The 21151-nt window shown below is 38.3% G+C and overlaps 1 protein-coding gene across 4 annotated transcripts in view; it reads right to left on the bottom strand.

Moving 5' to 3' along the window:
- The window catches only part of LOC121390701 (rootletin-like), a 148238-nt gene that overhangs the window by 90655 nt on the left and 36432 nt on the right, over positions 1-21151 (bottom strand). The window contains exon 1 of one of the 4 annotated variants that reach the window (XM_041522591.1): positions 12705-12903. The exons of 2 other annotated variants lie outside the window; for them this stretch is intronic. In XM_041522591.1, coding sequence (XP_041378525.1) covers positions 12705-12770 — 66 coding nt within the window. In that variant the 5' untranslated portion in view covers positions 12771-12903. Of the gene's footprint in view, positions 1-8409; positions 8583-12704; positions 12904-21151 lie in introns of those variants that run through there. One more of the 4 variants, XM_041522590.1, reaches the window with a different exon arrangement.

Genomic DNA, 21151 nt, shown 5'->3' with positions numbered 1-21151 from the left:
CGGGTTGAAACTAGGGTCTGTCCCTTTAACTAAACTTAATGTTAATATCCACGGGTTGAAACTAGGGTCTGTCCCTTTAACTAAACTTAGTGTTAATATTCACGGGTTGAAACTGGGGTCTGTCTCTTTAACATGTTGTAACATCACCTATGGCTTACCAGTGTATGATAATGACATTGGTATTACTAAGATGGGCCAGTCTTAACACAGACCAGGGAACATGTGTTCAAAATCTTCATTAACGATATTTCTAGTCAATTGAAAATTTATTAGCAACTACTATTTAATGTTATAAAATTGTGTAGCGAACTCCGAAACTTGTGTAGCGAGTCGCGACGCAATACTGACCAAATGTTCCCTGGAGACATAGGCTTAGCAGTGTATGAGGATTCAGGAAATTCACAAGTGGATTCAAGTGCAAAGTTAAATTCACTACACAAATACAGTACTGAACATACATGCAGAAACCTGTATACATACACAATTGGTTCCTTTGTCTATCTGTGTAACCTAATTTTTATATGACCATTAAATTTACGACCTGACTTAAATTTTGATAACTGGTTATATAAAATCAGAGAGAGAGAGAGAGAGAGAGAGAGAGAGAGAGAGAGAGAGAGAGAGAGAGAGAGAGAGAGAGAGAGAGAGAGAGAGAGAGAGAGAGAGAATGACCATCTTGTGATAACAAACATTTTGTCCAACAAATAAATTATGTTCATTTTCTATTTTAATTTACATGATGTAAGACTATATTGTACATGTAATAGGTAGGTTAAATTAATTAGGAATTTTATTTTATATGGAAAATGGATCAACACAACAAAGTGAATGAACATGTTTGCCTCTTTTGGTTTTTTACAGATTAGGGTTGTTCTGTTAAAATGAGTGAAAACAAACAATATTTTAAGTTATGCCTTATCCAAAGAAAGTCTTTTAATTTTTTTTTTTTTTTTTAAATTAATTAGTGGAATGACTCAAAACTGAAGGAAAACATGTCTCAAAAGTGCCAAAATAATTACCCTGAAAACATGCATGTATTCCATCTGTTACTAATTCCTTGGTGTTACAGAAAGAACAGGATCAGCCAAACACAATCGGTCTCCACAAACACATGTATGTATTATCCACATATATACAACAGCAGCGACATTAGTCAGAAAAATGGAGACCAAACTTTCTACTCCATATATATGTAGATGATCATTTGTTACAAGTTCTATGTAGTCAACATAAACACTTTCTACTTAATATATAATATATATAACATGTACATGTATACCACATGTAACATACGAGTATACCACGTGTTTAAACCTGTATTTGTACACTGTTGTCATGAATATTCAAAACGTTTGTACAATGTGTGACAATACTGTTGTCGAAGTCTACCACAGTTAGCCACCAAACAAAAAGCACCAGTTTCAAACATGGCAAAATGTCACTTTGTTGTTGACGGTTAATAAACAAAATGTTTACACGTTAGTTCAGCGACTTGCTCCTTATTCATGGTGTGTTAAACACAAGTAGAAATATACTCCAAGTACACTGGCCCGGTGGTGTCATGGTTAAGCCAACAGACATAATGCTGGTAGGTACTGGGTTCGTAGCCCGGTACCAGCTCCCACCCAGAGTGAGTTTTAACAACTCAGTGGGTAGGTGTAAGACCACTACACCTTTTTCTTTCTCACTAACAACTGACACCTAACCAACTGTCCTGGACAGACAGCCCGGATAGCCAAGTTGTGTGCCCATTACAGTGTGCTTGAATCTGAACTGGATATTCAGAAAGAAAATATGATGAAACAAAATGAAATACGGTACCCAAAGTCCACAGTTCTGTCAGTTGTGTGATCAGCCATGCACATTTATTTTTAAAGATACATGTAAGTAATGTGTTCGTTATAGCTACCATTTACCTGTATCTTACAAGTCATTGTTTAAAAATGTATCCAATTCGATTTTGCATGTTAGATATGTTTTAATACAACTCACTGTATGATACATGACATCTAATGGCCACTTGTGTAGTGTTCTCTGTTAGATATATTTAAATACAACTCACTGTATGATACATGACATCTAATGGCCACTTGTGTAGTGTTCTCTATGTTAGATATGTTTTAATACAACTCACTGTACGATACATGACATCTAATGGCCACTTAATTGTGTAGTGCTCTCTATGTTAGATATGTTTTAATACACCTCACTGTACGATACATGACATCTAATGGCCACTTAATTGTGTAGTGCTCTCTATGTTAGATATGTTTTAATACAACTCACTGTACGATACATGACATCTAATGGCCACTTAATTGTGTAGTGCTCTCTATGTTCGATATGTTTTAATACAACTCACTGTACGATACATGACATCTAATGGCCACTTAATTGTGTAGTGCTCTCTATGTTCGATATGTTTTAATACAACTCACTGTACGATACATGACATCTAATGGCCACTTAATTGTGTAGTGCTCTCTATGTTAGATATGTTTTAATACAACTCACTGTACGATACATGACATCTAATGGCCACTTAATTGTGTAGTGTTCTCTATGTTAGATATGTTTTAATACAACTCACTGTACGATACATGACATCTAATGGCCACTTGTGTAGTGTTCTCTATGTTAGATATGTTTTAATACAACTCACTGTACGATACATGACATCTAATGGCCACTTGTGTAGTGTTCTCTATGTTAGATATGTTTTAATACAACTCACTGTACGATACATGACATCTAATGGCCACTTAATTGTGTAGTGTTCTCTATGTTAGATATGTTTAAATACAACTCACTGTACGATACATGACATCTAATGGCCACTTGTGTAGTGTTCTCTATGTTAGATATGTTTAAATACAATTGAAGATGCAGAACATTTTTTATGTTACTGTCCACTATATAATGTAATTCGTAATACTCACCTGTCAAAATATCACAATCTTAATTGCAAGACTTTATTATTTGGTGACCCAAATTTTAGTACCCACGAAAATAGTGTTATATTTAAATCTGTTCAAGACTTTATAATTAATAGCAAATGTTTCGATAACTAACCATTCATTATTCCTCCTTCTCCCTTCCCAACTGTGACTAAATAATATCATATCAACTATCTATTTTTATTTTTCCTTTCTTCTCTCTCTCTTCCATTCTTCTCATCTTAGCTAATTTGAATTTATTTAAATTATTATACTATTTCTGTAATAATAATAATAATAATAATAAAATTCTTTATTTTCAGAGGGTAAACACATTCAGTACAAGGTGACTGGTCTCCCATGAGGCCCTCTCTAATCTATACATGATATTATACATACATACATTCAAAGAAACAACATCAACATACATGTAATATGTATAGCATGAGGAACAATAGCACATATTATGAATATATAAATAATATTTAAATCAATTTGTTAAGAAACTTGAGTCAGTGATAACTCAATACATCATAATTATTATGTCATCTTGATGTATCAAACTGATATTTATAAATGTAGGGAGAGGCCTTAATATAGGCTCTTGCCTGTTGGCCAATCCCAAACCGCATTTTGACGGCAATAAATATTGTTTAAACTAAATACAACTCACTGTACTATACATGACATCTAATGGCCACTTGTGTAGTGTTCTCTATGTTAGATATGTTTTAATACAACTCACTGTACGATACATGACATCTAATGGCCACTTGTGTAGTGTTCTCTATGTTAGATATGTTTTAACACAACTCACTGTACTATACATGACATCTAATGGCCACTTGTGTAGTGTTCTCTATGTTAGATATGTTTTAACACAACTCACTGTACTATACATGACATCTAATGGCCACTTGTGTAGTGTTCTCTATGTTAGATATGTTTTAACACAACTCACTGTACTATACATGACATCTAATGGCCACTTGTGTAGTGTTCTCTATGTTAGATATGTTTTAACACAACTCACTGTACTATACATGACATCTAATGGCCACTTGTGTAGTGTTCTCTATGTTAGATATGTTTTAACACAACTCACTGTACTATACATGACATCTAATGGCCACTTGTGTAGTGTTCTCTATGTTAGATATGTTTTAACACAACTCACTGTACTATACATGACATCTAATGGCCACTTGTGTAGTGTTCTCTATGTTAGATATGTTTTAACACAACTCACTGTACTATACATGACATCTAATGGCCACTTGTGTAGTGTTCTCTATGTTAGATATGTTTTAACACAACTCACTGTACTATACATGACATCTAATGGCCACTTGTGTAGTGTTCTCTATGTTAGATATGTTTTAACACAACTCACTGTACTATACATGACATCTAATGGCCACTTGTGTAGTGTTCTCTATGTTAGATATGTTTTAACACAACTCACTGTACTATACATGACATCTAATGGCCACTTGTGTAGTGTTCTCTATGTTAGATATGTTTTAACACAACTCACTGTACTATACATGACATCTAATGGCCACTTGTGTAGTGTTCTCTATGTTAGATATGTTTTAACACAACTCACTGTACTATACATGACATCTAATGGCCACTTGTGTAGTGTTCTCTATGACATCTAATGGCCACTTGTGTAGTGTTCTTAGATATGTTTTAACACAACTCACTGTACTATACATGACATCTAATGGCCACTTGTGTAGTGTTCTCTATGTTAGATATGTTTTAACACAACTCACTGTACTATACATGACATCTAATGGCCACTTGTGTAGTGTTCTCTATGTTAGATATGTTTTAACACAACTCACTGTACTATACATGACATCTAATGGCCACTTGTGTAGTGTTCTCTATGTTAGATATGTTTTAACACAACTCACTGTACTATACATGACATCTAATGGCCACTTGTGTAGTGTTCTCTATGTTAGATATGTTTTAACACAACTCACTGTACTATACATGACATCTAATGGCCACTTGTGTAGTGTTCTCTATGTTAGATATGTTTTAACACAACTCACTGTACTATACATGACATCTAATGGCCACTTGTGTAGTGTTCTCTATGTTAGATATGTTTTAACACAACTCACTGTACTATACATGACATCTAATGGCCACTTGTGTAGTGTTCTCTATGTTAGATATGTTTTAACACAACTCACTGTACTATACATGACATCTAATGGCCACTTGTGTAGTGTTCTCTATGTTAGATATGTTTTAACACAACTCACTGTACTATACATGACATCTAATGGCCACTTGTGTAGTGTTCTCTATGTTAGATATGTTTTAACACAACTCACTGTACTATACATGACATCTAATGGCCACTTGTGTAGTGTTCTCTATGTTAGATATGTTTTAACACAACTCACTGTACTATACATGACATCTAATGGCCACTTGTGTAGTGTTCTCTATGTTAGATATGTTTTAACACAACTCACTGTACTATACATGACATCTAATGGCCACTTGTGTAGTGTTCTCTATGTTAGATATGTTTTAACACAACTCACTGTACTATACATGACATCTAATGGCCACTTGTGTAGTGTTCTCTATGTTAGATATGTTTTAACACAACTCACTGTACTATACATGACATCTAATGGCCACTTGTGTAGTGTTCGTTTCTATGTTAGATATGTTTTAACACAACTCACTGTACTATACATGACATCTAATGGCCACTTGTGTAGTGTTCTCTATGTTAGATATGTTTTAACACAACTCACTGTACTATACATGACATCTAATGGCCACTTGTGTAGTGTTCTCTATGTTAGATATGTTTTAACACAACTCACTGTACTATACATGACATCTAATGGCCACTTGTGTAGTGTTCTCTATGTTAGATATGTTTTAACACAACTCACTGTACTATACATGACATCTAATGGCCACTTGTGTAGTGTTCTCTATGTTAGATATGTTTTAACACAACTCACTGTACTATACATGACATCTAATGGCCACTTGTGTAGTGTTCTCTATGTTAGATATGTTTTAACACAACTCACTGTACTATACATGACATCTAATGGCCACTTGTGTAGTGTTCTCTATGTTAGATATGTTTTAACACAACTCACTGTACTATACAAGTCATCTAATGGCCACTTGTGTAGTGTTCTCTATGTTAGATATGTTTAAAGACAACTCACTGTACGATACATGACATCTAATGGCCACTTGTGTAGTGTTCTCTATGTTAGATATGTTTTAACACAACTCACTGTACTATACAAGTCATCTAATGGCCACTTGTGTAGTGTTCTCTATGTTAGATATGTTTTAACACAACTCACTGTACTATACAAGTCATCTAATGGCCACTTGTGTAGTGTTCTCTATGTTAGATATGTTTTAACACAACTCACTGTACTATACATGACATCTAATGGCCACTTGTGTAGTGTTCTCTATGTTAGATATGTTTAAAGACAACTCACTGTACGATACAAGTCATCTAATGGCCACTTGTGTAGTGTTCTCTATGTTAGATATGTTTTAACACAACTCACTGTACTATACAAGTCATCTAATGGCCACTTGTGTAGTGTTCTCTATGTACACGCCAGGGCTTCTAGATTATGGCAGCCCCACTCCCATGGCTAGTGATGGCTAGTAAATAACTACTATTTCCATGCTCAATGGCTAGTGAATTTTTTTGGTCAAATGTTGCAGTCTATTTTGTAAATATGAATATCCTGCCCCCAAACCAACCCCACAATGTTAGTGTTTTAAGCTCTATCTCCCTCCTTAGGTGACATGTCTGATTATTACGGTACTATGATTTAGTAAAATTGTATTAACTTAAAGTAAAGTAGGGCTAGTGAATTTTTAATAGTGGCTAGTAATTTGTTTAAATCACTGATCTCATGGCTAGTGTTTTTTATAAACATTCTAGAAGCTCTGCATGGTATAATTTGGCAACCGACAGTGACCTCTATCAACACTAACCGTAACACTGAATGTGTGTAGTTTTGTTTCACACTCGCCTGCATGGTATAATTTGGCAACCGACAGTGACCTCTATCAACACTAACCGTAACACTGAATGTGTGTAGTTTTGTTTCACACTCGCCTGCATGGTATAATTTGGCAACCGACAGTGACCTCTATCAACACTAACCGTAACACTGAATGTGTGTAGTTTTGTTTCACACTCGCCTGCATGGTATAATTTGGCAACCGACAGTGACCTCTATCGACACTAACCGTAACACTGAATGTGTGTAGTTTTGTTTCACACTCGCCTGCATGGTATAATTTGGCAACCGACAGTGACCTCTATCGACACTAACCGTAACACTGAATGTGTGTAGTTTTGTTTCACACTCGCCTGCATGGTATAATTTGGCAACCGACAGTGACCTCTATCAACACTAACCGTAACACTGAATGTGTGTAGTTTTGTTTCACACTCGCCTGCATGGTATAATTTGGCAACCGACAGTGACCTCTATCGACACTAACCGTAACACTGAATGTGTGTAGTTTTGTTTCACACTCGCCTGCATGGTATAATTTGGCAACCGACAGTGACCTCTATCAACACTAACCGTAACACTGAATGTGTGTAGTTTTGTTTCACACTCGCCTGCATGGTATAATTTGGCAACCGACAGTGACCTCTATCGACACTAACAGTAACACTGAATGTGTGTAGTTTTGTTTCACACTCGCATGCAATGTTTTAGGAGAGTAACAAACTGATTGCCCTATAATAAACATTTTAATGCATTTATCTGAAACTTCGTCCGATTGCTCGCCTAGCATCATTTCAGAAGAGTGATCTTCAGCTTGCATTGATTGTGCTTATATGGTCTCACAGTTGTTGTTTTTTCTACGCAGCAAAATTACTGACTGGTTTTATATTTGGAATATCAGCCACGATTCACAAATTATGATTAGTGGAACTCCCTGTGTTTGAATCTCCCAAACTCGCCTGCCAATTATTATTTGCTTTTAAAAGTTAAAACTAAATTCAAATTCCCAGTTGTATATAAAATGTTATCGAAATTCCCACACTGACGGCTGGATGTCCAGTCAAATTTTAGAAATAAAAAAACCCTGTCAATATGATTCTCCAGACACTGACAGTGTGGGCTGTTTCTAATTACAGGAAGTAAGGTATGAATCATTCAACAGTAACACTTCGTTCTGTAGGTACCCATTCGTTTTAATACTTTTATACACATTAATTCAATTAACGCATGTGAAACTATAATCCTGCAATAACATTTAAAATATTGACAATTAAAATTATAATATACGACAAACTAAAATGGACATTGACATTTTCGTATTTCTCAGAACGACGCCGAAGTTGACCCCTGTCTCAGTGTCTGGCAAATGATGCCGAATCTCTCCAACTCGCAAACTTGTAAAACTAAACTCCAAGTCCTACCCTATCAAAAGTGCTTTCCAGATTTCTTCTAGCTCGTCCATCACTTGAATTATTCGCAGAAAAATCCTGTTCTGGGGGTGAAAAGCTTCTGTATGCTAAATTACTCATCCTACTGATAAAATTACCATACCAAACACAAAAATTGGCACTGTAATTTGTGTAAAAACGCCAGGAAGTTTACTTCGTCTATTTTTAGACTGGCGGAAGTGAGGGACATTCCAGGAAGTCGTAATGTCGAAGTGACATAACAGTATGGGTTCATTTGGACCAAAAGAATTCCCATTTCCGATAAAGTTAACATTTTCTGATAAAAGTATATCAACACACCAGGCAGTACAAATAAAAAGTGTGGTACCAAGCGTTTACTCTACCGTAAACATTAGGAGCATTTAAGAAACTTTAAGTATTAATTTCTACTGAAAATCGCACTTCCACAATGATTTTTAAAAAAATTATTATTATTTTACTTGTTGAATTTGTTTTTATTGTTGTTGTTTTTATCATAGTCCATATTTGTTTCAGCCTGTAGTGTACATTGCAAGATAATTACACACTAAATCAAAGTTAACAAATAATAGTGCATGTATTTGCAGAACAATTTGCGGGGAAATGCGCAGGGTATGTAACATATAATTGACAGGGCAACACCGCTACGGTTCGTGTGATTACATTTTAAAATATTTGCGTGATTATATTCAATTAAAGTACAAGCACGTCTTCCTGGTGACACTCCTCCGTTAATATGGCTGCTGCACCTCCACGACTCCCCGACAACCCCAAGCCCAACCCACCTCCCCACCAGGATGCTCACACACATAAATACCGGAATATATTCAAAGTCAGTTTATTACGCTTACCTATCGAGACGATTTTCAGTTAATGGATTTATTTCTGTTTAGAGTGATCCAAGATGTAATACTCTGGCCGGCTTTAGTGTTCCTGGGAGAATACTGCCTTGATATAAATGAAAACTAGTTCACGTTGTAGTAGTCGTCGTCGTAGTAGTTCACTTTATAGTAGTCATAGTAGTCGTAGTAGTAGTCGTAGTAGTCGTCGTCGAAGTAGTATACTTTGTAGTAGACTCGAACTTAAGAATGTGTTGCCTATGTTAATTTTGAAATGTTTTTACCAAAGACAAAATGTCTGCCATAGATAAAATGTCTACCAACGTCAATTTTGACAGCATTCTTAACTATAACTTTTGCAACAAACATTAAAACCAAAAAGTATCCCTACAATCGTCGACAATGATAATTATCTACCGAGGAAAGGCCCCTGACCATCGACATTTTAAATCACAACTACAGTGATTGCCGTCGATGCCGTCGTTAATTTCGAACCCTGTGTAAGTGTCATTTTTGACGATCCCCCCACCCCAACCAGAACAATCCTGCAGCCACGCCTGGTTTTCTTTTCTAGGCACTGAAATCAAACTAGCGTATCACAACGACGCGTGCACATGTGTGTGATATTTGAAATAAATATAACATTCTCGTCGTTCCTTTTGAAACCTATTTCAGTGGATATAATTACGTCATTGATCTAAACGTCAATGAGGGGTGAGGCGGATTAATTAACGCAGCCTGACGTGTGACGAATACAGGAATTGATTGGTTGTATTACCGGCCTCAGTGGTGTCGTGGTTAACCCACCACACTTAAGGCTGGTAGGTAATGGGTTCGTATTCCGGTACCGACTCCCACAGAAAGCCAATTTTAACGACTCAGTGGGTAGGTGTAAGACCACTACATACCGGTATGTATTCTGAAAAGTGAAACGGTAACAGTTTCGACTAGTGTTGGTAACTAAACATGTTTTCTCAATGGGTAGGTGTAAACCACTTGCACCGACCAGTGATCCATAACTGGTTCAACAAAGGCCATGGTTTGTGCTATCCTGCCTGTGGGAAGCGCAAATAAAAGAACCCTTGCTGCTAATCGGAAGAGTAGCCCATGTAGTGGCGACAGCGGGTGTCCTCTCAAAATCTGTGTGGTCCTTAACCATATGTCTGACGCCATATAACCGTAAATAAAATGTGTTGAGTGCGTCGTTAAATAAAACATTTCTTTCTAAACATGTTTCAGCCTTGAAAACAAACAAAATGGCGTTTGTTTAGCGTTAGTTTCGTGTTGACATTCCAGTACTGGCTCAACTCCGAGTGAGTTTAAACAGCGACTAAACAGACAACAATTTAGATTTTATTTAATACGAATATCGTAAAACCTGCTAGTAGCGTTTGTCTAGCTTCGAGTACCGCGGCGAGAAATCTAACTGGACAGAGCGCGGCCATGTATAACCAGTCACAGGGTTAGGGTTAGGGTCCAGTGTGCGACAGGCTATAGAACTGCGGCAGTGGAGGGCCAATCCTTTCAGACATTGAATTATTTCCATATACCCACATACATGTTCATACATATATACTACACGCATACATGTACACATATACACTATACACATACGTAACACATACATACACTATAATAGTACTACACACACACACACACACACACGCATGCACGAGCTTAAATTGTGTGTCCATTTGCCTGTCTGACTGCTTATTTACATATTGACAGACATACACAACAATACTATTAACTATGCGAGCACATTTTATAAACCAATATTTGCTATACCAGAGAATATAAATAGTTATTTTTATTATAGCGGAACCTAAATCTAGACAGATACATTTGGTGTGTGTGTGTGTGTGTGTGTGTGTGTGTGTGTGTGTGTGTGTGTGATGGGGGCGCCATCACATTTTGGGATTATTATTCTATGGTCAATAGTTTTTAAAAAGTAAATAGTTTTGGGTCTCAAGTGTGAGGTTGGGTGGAGGGGCATATTCCTAAGGCCATGTATAATTAAAGTTAAACTTTGTTTTATTTAACGACACCACTAGAGCACATTGATTTATTAATCATCGGCTACTGGGTGTTAAACAATTGATAATTCTGGCATACTGTGTTAGAGCAAAGCTGCTAGTTGTTTCAGTTAATGACCATTGTAAATGTTATATATACGTACCCGGTAGTATGATGACTGACATTATAAATGTTATATATAAGTACCCGGTAGTATGATGACTGACATTATAAATGTTATATATACGTACCCGGTAGTATGATGACTGACATTATAAATGTTATATATATACGTACCCGGTAGTATTATGACTGACATTATAAATGTTATATATACGTACCCGCTAGTATGATGACTGACATTATAAATGTTATATATAAGTACCCGGTAGTATTATAACTGACATTATAAATGTTATATATACGTACCCGCTATTATGATGACTGACATTATAAATGTTATATATAAGTACCCAGTAGTATTATGACTGCCATTATAAATGTTATATATAAGTACCCAGTAGTATTATGACTGACATTATAAATGTTATATATAATTATAAGTACCCGGTAGTATGCTGCTTGACATTATAAATGTTACATATAAGTATCCGGTAGTATGATGACTGACATTATAAATGTTACATATAAGTACCTGGTATTATGATGACTGACATTATAAATGTTATATATAAGTATCCGGTAGTATCATGACTGACATTATAAATGTTATATATAAGTACCCGGTAGTATGATGACTGACATTATAAATGTTATATATAAGTACCTGGTAATATTATGACTGACATTATAAATGTTATATATAAGTACCCGGTAGTAAGATGAGTGACATTATAAATGTTATATATAAGTACCCGGTAATATTATGACTGACATTATAAGTAATATTCTAATTTGTATATATAAATAGTATTTTAAGTAACCAGTATAAAGTTTTTGTTTTGTTTAACGACACCACTAGAGCACATTTATTAATCATCGGCTACTTGATGTTAAGTATTTAGCCATTTTGCTATATAGTGGGGCGGGATTTAGCTCAGTCGGTTGAGTGCTCGCTTGAGGTGCTAGCGTCTCAGTATCGAATTACCTCGCTGGATCCATTCAGCTGATTGTTTTTTTTTCGTTCCAACCAGTGCACCACAACTGGGCAAAGGCCGTGGTATGTGTTTTCCTGTCTATGGAAAAGTACATATAAAAGATCCCTTGCTGCATTAGGAAAAAATTAGCAGGTTTCCTCTTATGACTCCGAGTCATAACTACCACATGCTTGACATCCAATAGCTGATGATTAATTAATTCAATGTGCTCTAGTGGTGTTGTTAAACAAAACAAACTTTAACTTTTGACATATAGTCTTAGAGAGGAAACCCAAGTAAATGGTGTATAAAAACAGTATCTAAACAGTTATCTAACCTGGATGACACGTTCCAGTCGGTAATCTCTGTCTTCTAGCGACATCGGGTAGTCAGCTGAACTCATCAGATTCCGTCATAAACCACAGTGAGAAATATAGAGAGAGTTTAGCTCTATAGTCGACTACAGGCACTACACAGCTACAAGCCTCTACACAAGCGTCGAAAATACGAAATACCCATAGTGACGACAGCACCACTCTCCAGTTCCTTAACTCTTGTCTTTTGCCGATATGCCAATATTTGTAGACCCAGGTTAATGAGAAGGAAAAAACAGTCGACAGGCGGCGCGCTGTGGTCGTACAACACGGCAAGGTCCACGTCGTGTTCAGACACGCCGCTAGATCGAACCCGCCGAGATATCGGGTGAGATAGTTGTAGCGGGAAGAGTTTTCAATATCGGAGGCATACACAAAACACACGGACTAAAGATATAGTTAAAGCCAGGAGAAATTGAATATACGTCCAGAAAGCTTATAAACATATTTATCAGACTTGTTACATAGTGGGGCGAGATTTGAGTCAGTCGATAGTGCTCGCCTAAACTGCGTTAATTTGGTTGGGGGATCGAACGTCATTGGCGGGCCCATTTTGTTTTTCCTATCACAGCCAGTTTATCAAAAGCCATGGTATGTGCTGTCCTGTCTGTGGCAAAGTGCATATAACCGATTTCTTGCTGCTAATGGACAGATGTAGCAGGTTTCCTCTGAAGACTTCGAGTCAGGATTACCCAATATTTGATATCTAATAGCCGGTGATTGATTAATCATTGTGCACTAGTGGTATCGTTAAGCACAATCAACTGTAACTTTTTGTTAGATGATGCATCGATTTGCTGATTAGCTTTGAGCTTGTGAAAGAAGATAAATGTTAACAATATCTCTGCAAATGACCCGTGTTCAAACCACTGCAGGGGATAACATATTGCCGTCAGGACCGATTTTTCTCCGCTCAGTATCTCCACGGGCTGAGAGATCGTTTTTAACTTGTCGTCCCGTCTGACCGGTCAATTATTGTACGTTTATATATTAGCACATTAGTTTGAGTCAATCATGTTTAGTGAGATATGTTTTGATTAGGACCAGCAGATTTTGTTGCTTTCCGGACAGAAAATTCGACACGAATTTGATCCAGTTTCGACTGCTGCAGTGTCTGTGAATTCGTCACAATACATGTGTATACACAATAAATTAGCTATAAATTCCATCACCATCGTCGTCATAATAATCATAATCATAATCATAATAATTATCATCATCATCATCATATATAGTTAAAAATATACATTTGTGTTGTATCAGTGTTTTGTGAATGCGACCTAATGTATTTATATATATATATATATATATAATACAGGCGCATACGCATGATTTTTAACAGGAGGGGGTTTAAACTGTGGTCAGCGAAGTTTATAGGAGGGGTCGAGTCGTGGAAAATATACTCAATTTTCTTCAGCAGGAAGGGGTTTCGAATCACAAAACCTACCCCTACACATGCCCCTTAAATAAAACAGATCTGCGTTTGGTAGAAGGTAATTGAAATATTCCTGTGCAAGATAAAATATTCCTTGAGAGGTGAGATTTAATTTTTTTAATTATTTTATTTTATTATTATTATTATTATTATTTTAATGCCAAGATCTAAGTTGTTAAAAGTCGCTCTTGGTGGGAACCGGTATCGGGATGCGAACCTAGTACCTAGTAGTCGTAATTCCTAAAGCTTAACTACTACACCACCGATGCTGGTGGGACGGAACTACTTTCACCCTCTATGAACAAGTATATGGCTATTTGTAAAACGAGGAAATGGGAAAGTGCAATGCCTATAATATCCCATGTACATATTCTCAAAGAAAATCAGTGTCCTGCGTTTTGAATGACTGCGAGGACTTACAAATGGAAGGCCAGTGTTTGGTATGTGTGTGCCGTGGGCCAGTCTATTGTTAGTTGACTGTCAAAGCTTACCACACCTTGACGAAATAATTGACACGCCAATCCGATTTGGTTCGTGTCAGTAGTTACTGTGTGTATGGCAACGCTAAAGCCTTGCAGACAATATTAATATACCCGATCAGGAATGTTCCACGAATTATTACTGGAGGGGGTAGGGTTAGGGATGGGACTTTCCCAATAATATAATACGTATTATACGCGACCAGGGCTCCCTCACAAGTGATTACTGGGGGGGGGGGGGGGGGGGGAGGTAGGGAGCTGGTTTTCCTAACAATATATTACACGACCAGGGCTGTTTCACAAGTGATTACTGGAGGGGTTGGGTGTGTGGAAATGTGGGTAATTTTTGGCATGCTTCCATCAGATAACTCTTCAAGCACGCCTGTCGTGGGCACAACCTCTGACGTCGCCAGAGTCTTCTGTCCATGACAGATGGAGGAGTTGGAGTTAGGGAGTGTTTTCCGCTATTATACAAGGCCGTTCCACAAGTAACTTTTTGAGAGAGAGAAGATGGGTTGAAGCTTGAGAGTAGAAGTTCCAAAAATTGATTATACGAATGGGTCGGGTGAAGGAGTTTCCAGCTAACATGGATTATACGAAAGGGTCGAGTGAAGGAGTTTCCAGCTAGAATTGATTATACGAATGGGTCGGGTGAAGGAGTTTCCAGCTAGAATTGATTATACGAAAGGGTCGGGTGAAGGAGTTTCCAGCTAACATGGATTATATACGAAAGGGTTGGGTGAAGGAGTTTCCAGCTAACATGGATTATACGAAAGGGTCGGATGAAGGAGTTTCCAGCTAAAATTGATTATACGAAAGGGTCGGGTGAAGGAGTTTCCAGCTAGAATTGATTATACGAAAGGGTCGGGTGAAGGAGTTTCCAGCTAACATGGATTATACGAAAGGGTCGGGTGAAGGAGTTTCCAGCTAGAATTGATTATACGAAAGGGTCGGGTGAAGGAGTTTCCAGCTAGAATTGATTGTACGAAAGGGTCGGGTGAAGGAGTTTCCAGCTAACATGAATTATACGAAAGGGTCGGGTGAAGGAGTTTCCAGCTAACATCGATTATACGAAAGGGTCGGGTGAAGGAGTTTCCAGCTAACATGGATTATACGAAAGGGTCGGGTGAAGGAGTTTCCAGCTAACATGGATTATACGAAAGGGTCGGGTGAAGGAGTTTCCAGCTAGAATTGATTGTACGAAAGGGTCGGGTGAAGGAGTTTCCAGCTAACATGGATTATACGAAAGGGTCGGGTGAAGGAGTTTCCAGCTAACATGGATTATACGAAAGGGTCGGGTGAAGGAGTTTCCAGCTAACATGGATTATACGAAAGGGTCGAAAGGGGGGGAAGGAGTTTCCAGCTAGAATTCATTATACGAAAGGGTCGGGTGAAGGAGTTTCCAGCTAACATGGATTATTATACGAAAGGGTCGGGTGAAGGAGTTTCCAGCTAACATGGATTATACGAAAGGGTCGGGTGAAGGAGTTTCCAGCTAGAATTGATTATACGAAAGGGTCGGGTGAAGGAGTTTCCAGCTAGAATTGATTATACGAAAGGGTCGGGTGAAGGAGTTTCCAGCTAACATGGATTATACGAAAGGGTCGGGTGAAGGAGTTTCCAGCTAGAATTGATTGTACGAAAGGGTCGGGTGAAGGAGTTTCCAGCTAACATGGATTATACGAAAGGTTCGGGTGAAGGAGTTTCCAGCTAGAATTCATTATACGAAAGGGTCGGGTGAAGGAGTTTCCAGCTAACATGGATTATACGAAAGGGTCGGGTGAAGGAGTTTCCAGCTAACATGGATTATACGAAAGGGTCGGGTGAAGGAGTTTCCAGCTAGAATTGATTATACGAAAGGGTCGGGTGAAGGAGTTTCCAGCTAGAATTGATTATACGAAAGGGTCGGGTGAAGGAGTTTCCAGCTAACATGGATTATACGAAAGGGTCGGGTGAAGGAGTTTCCAGCTAGAATTGATTGTACGAAAGGGTCGGGTGAAGGAGTTTCCAGCTAACATGGATTATACGAAAGGTTCAGGTGAAGGAGTTTCCAGCTAGAATTGATTATACGAAAGGGTCGGGTGAAGGAGTTTCCAGCTAACATGGATTATACGAAAGGGTCGAGTGAAGGAGTTTCCAGCTAGAATTTATAATACCAACCACTGTTCTGTTGTTGTTGTTGTTCATTTATTTGTGTGTATGTTTGTGAGTTATTTGAAGGGGTTTTGTGGGACTTTCTGTAAAATTGACACCTGCAGACCGATTATTCACAAAGATATTATTTTTGTGTCACCGCTGTGCCTTCTATCTGGAATCGGCCTTATTCAAGGAGTTGAGTAGCTGGCGTAAACTGGACATAAAACCTGTTTGATCGATGATTCGTTTATGTACGTTTTAGCACCACTGAAAGTAATAGCAGTTTAACAGCAACCCCTGGACTTGGCTTAATAGCGATTAATGTAAAGTAACACTCACTCCACTCAACACCTCCACACATCTAATTAGGACCCGACCCTGATGGTAATGTGCCAGTCTAATATTACTTGTAACGGGTCAGTTGAGAGTGTTAGAATAATGCTAGGTTCAGACTGTCAACTGTCACGACTCACGACGGGTTCGCTCATATTAACGACATATCGGTCTTTGGAGTTATATACGACGAGAATCGAGTTGTAGGACAGTCGTAGAAGTCGAGAAATCGGCGAGTTGGCAAACTTGGTCGTCACAGTTGGTAGTCTGAACCTAGCCTTAGGTTTGGATTCTACAAGTGACGTTAACAAGACAGCCGGAATTAGAGGCGGACGGAAGAGAGGGTGGGTTGGGGTGTGGCTGTGATTCGCTGACGTACGCCGAATTTTGAAAGTCCCCACTCCTCGTAATGTTTATTTTTAACATTGATCGTTTTTGGAAAAAAATGTATGTACTACTCCCATCCAAAATTATCTTCGACAGGTCTAATTAAAGCAAAAGCATAAAAAAAACCACAAGACAAAATTAACGAGATTTGTTGTAATGCCAGAATACTTGGATCGGTCTCTGTAGATAAGAGATTTATTTCAACTTATTTTTGTGATTATATTTAATTAAGGTTCAAGCACGCTGTCCTGGACACATATCTCATCTATCTGGCCGGTTCGAGGGATAAGAGAGAACAAAATGTATAATTTACATGCAAAGGGAAGTAACCAGGTCGACTATAAATGACAATATGAAAAGCTATTTTAGGAGATCCGACTATGTACATAGGCGAGTGTGCAGGAATTTTAGCGGCGGGATGGGAAGGGGTGGGGGGGGGGACCATTGTAAAGGCAGACCTATGCGATAACACATTTTAAATGTCATTACAAGTTGAATTAAGTTACCCACACACAGCTGAGCTAGTATAGTTCATGAACCAAGTCGTTGTTATTATACTTTGGGGCGGGACGTAGCCCAGTTGTAAAGCGCTCGCTTGTTGCGCAGACCGTCTAGGATTGACCCCCGTCGGTGAACTCACTGAACTATCTATCGTTCCAGCCAGTGCACTACGACTGGTATATCAAAGACCGTGGTATGTACTATCCTGCTTGTGGGATGGTTCATATAAAAGATCCCTTCTACTAATGGAAAAATGTAGCGGATTTCCTCTCTAAGACTATATATCAAAATAACAAAATGTTTGACATCCAGTTGTCAATTATTAATAATTCCATGTGCTCCAGTGGTGTCGTTAAACAAAACACACAAACAAAATTATTATTTACTTTAGATAAGTACTCGCATGACACAATAATTGACCTATGTGAATTAATCATGAACAGCGCCGGTGTTTCGTGATGAGGAAATGCACACGAGGAATACAAATTGAATATACCGATAGTCATTAGCGCGGAACATGTTTGGCACACCTCACGGTAATCAACGTGACCGCTTCACCTAGCCCGACAAGACAAATTATATTTCGTGCTGAATTTCTTTTTCCCAAATCAGCCACAAGAAAAACAATGCATTTTGTTAATAAACGAGCCAAACACTAGGTGTATTGTTTATAATGGTTAATCGATAATGATTTTTCTTCCAGCGAATACGGTAAATCGTCTGTTCATTCCAACAACGTCTAATAGCAGAAATGAATGAATGGGTGAATGTTTGACCACCCAACTGTGGCTGTTAGCAGGGTTCGACTAATCCACAAGTCTCCGGTCCCGGCTAGTGAGGTTTGGTCTGGGCTAGTGGAAATTATCATCAATATCAATATGTATAATACAAAGGGCATTAGCCAAAGCTACCATGAGGCCTAACTCGTGCTGAACATTAGAGAGGCCGTAATTGTTCACTAAATATATATATATATATATATATATATATATATATATATATACACACACACAAAGGGCATTAGCCAAAGCTACCATGAGGCCTAACTAGTGCTGAACATTAGAGAGGCCGTAATTGTTCACTTAAATATATATATACAAAGGGCATTAGCCAAAGCTACCATGAGGCCTAACTAGTGCTGAACATTAGAGAGGCCGTAATTGTTCACTTAAATATATATATACAAAGGGCATTAGCCAAAGCAACCATGAAGCCTAACTAGTGCTGAACATTAGAGAGGCCGTAATTGTTCACTTAAAATACCCCGAGTTTCACGGGAAAATTTGAAATACAGTTTCTCAGTTAAAAGTTCGTTTTGTTTAACAATACCACTAGAGCACATTGATTAATTAATCATCGGTTATTGGATGTTAAACATTTGGTCATTCTGACTCGAAGTCATCAGAGGAAACCTTCTGCATTTAAATTCCTAATGGAGAAAAGGATCTTTTATATGCACTTTCCCACAGATAGGAAAACACATACCACGGTCTTTGACCAGTTGTGGTGCACCGGTTGGAACGAGAAAAAACCCAATCAGTTGAATGGATCCACCGAGGTGGTTCGAGTTACAGTTGCTAAGAGACACGTTTTCAGTAGAAAGCATTTTAGTATTGTGTATTGTGGATGATGAATGTAACTACTTTAGAGGGGGCGGGGGTGGGGGTGGATCATGCGATCTCTTTGACTCCCTTCTGGATCCGCCAGTGGTCCACAAACAGGAGAAGGGGTTTTCTTTGTTGTTTTGTTATTTTTTGTTCTTTCTTTTTCTTTCTTTTTTTTTGGGGGGGTGGGGGCGGGGTGGAGGGATTCCGAACAGCAGGGGAATGGCCTATAATGAAATAAAAGTGTATGTTGTAAATTCAGCGATTACTAGTTCGTGTATCTGGCTAATGGTATAGACACATGATATACTGGTTATTAATTATTAACACGGTGCAAAGACTTATCACTTACATCGGTTGAGACACGTCCAGGTAGGATGGGCTTAGCTGACCTCCAGTCAGGTCGATGTGTGCGTTTGTATGTGTGTGTACATACATAAAAAAAATACATAGCTTACATAAACACGCAGAAATATACACACATTCACACATACATGTACACACACACACACACACACACAAACGCACGCATACACACACGCAGAAACATATACACAAACCTATATTGTGTACGTACGTGCGTGCGTGCATACATGCATACATACATACATACATCAATACATACAGGCATACAGTCATACAATCATACATACATACTGATAGTTAATTGATTATGTTATTGCATACATATATGTTCTTTTTCAGCCATATATTCCATTAGGTGAGACTTGTTGCCCGTCAACTGCCACAAACACGGACAATGGTTCACCATTAGTATTTACGTGTAAGCCCAATGTCTTTTCTTTGAAACCGGCCACTGCCTTTACAATGTGATGAAAGCGGCGATATGACTGGTCGGTTTACGAGCACGACCGAGTACAATGATGTCCACGGGGTGGGTGATTTCTTCAACGCTTTGGTCCTCTGTGCTGGCGGGTTTAAACCTTGGCAGCATGGCGCCTTGACGCCGTGTATTATTATGATATTATACCCCTACTCGAAAACACTCCACTACTTGTTACAGTCGACGTAATGTCAGGGGCGGTATTGGGGGGTAGTTTACGCTGTGTATTAGTATGATATTATACCCCCACTCGAACACACTCCACTACTTGTTACAGTCGACGTAGTGTCAGGGGCGAGATTGAGGGTAGGTGGTTTAGTTTACGCTGTGTATTAGTATGATATTACACCCCTACTCAAAAACACTCCACTACTTGTTACAGTCGACGTAATGTCAGGGGCGGGATTGAGGGTGGGTGGGTTAGTTTACGCTGTGTATTATTATGATATTATACCCCCACTCGAAAACACTCCACTACTTGTTACAGTCGACGTAATGTCAGGGGCGGGATTGGGGGGGGGGGGGTAGTTTACACTGTGTAGTAGTATGATACGATTTAACCACGAAAGACACGGGATAGGGGAGAGGAGGGGGCAGGGAAGGAGCTAGATGGTATGTCTGTCCCTAGATCGACTACTTATATTATTATTATTGAATGAATGAATGAATGAATGAATGTTTAACGACATCC

Source organism: Gigantopelta aegis, chromosome 15, assembly GCF_016097555.1.
Source record: "Gigantopelta aegis isolate Gae_Host chromosome 15, Gae_host_genome, whole genome shotgun sequence".
NCBI lineage: Eukaryota > Metazoa > Mollusca > Gastropoda > Neomphalida > Peltospiridae > Gigantopelta > Gigantopelta aegis.
This window is presented reverse-complemented; position numbering and strand designations above follow the sequence as displayed.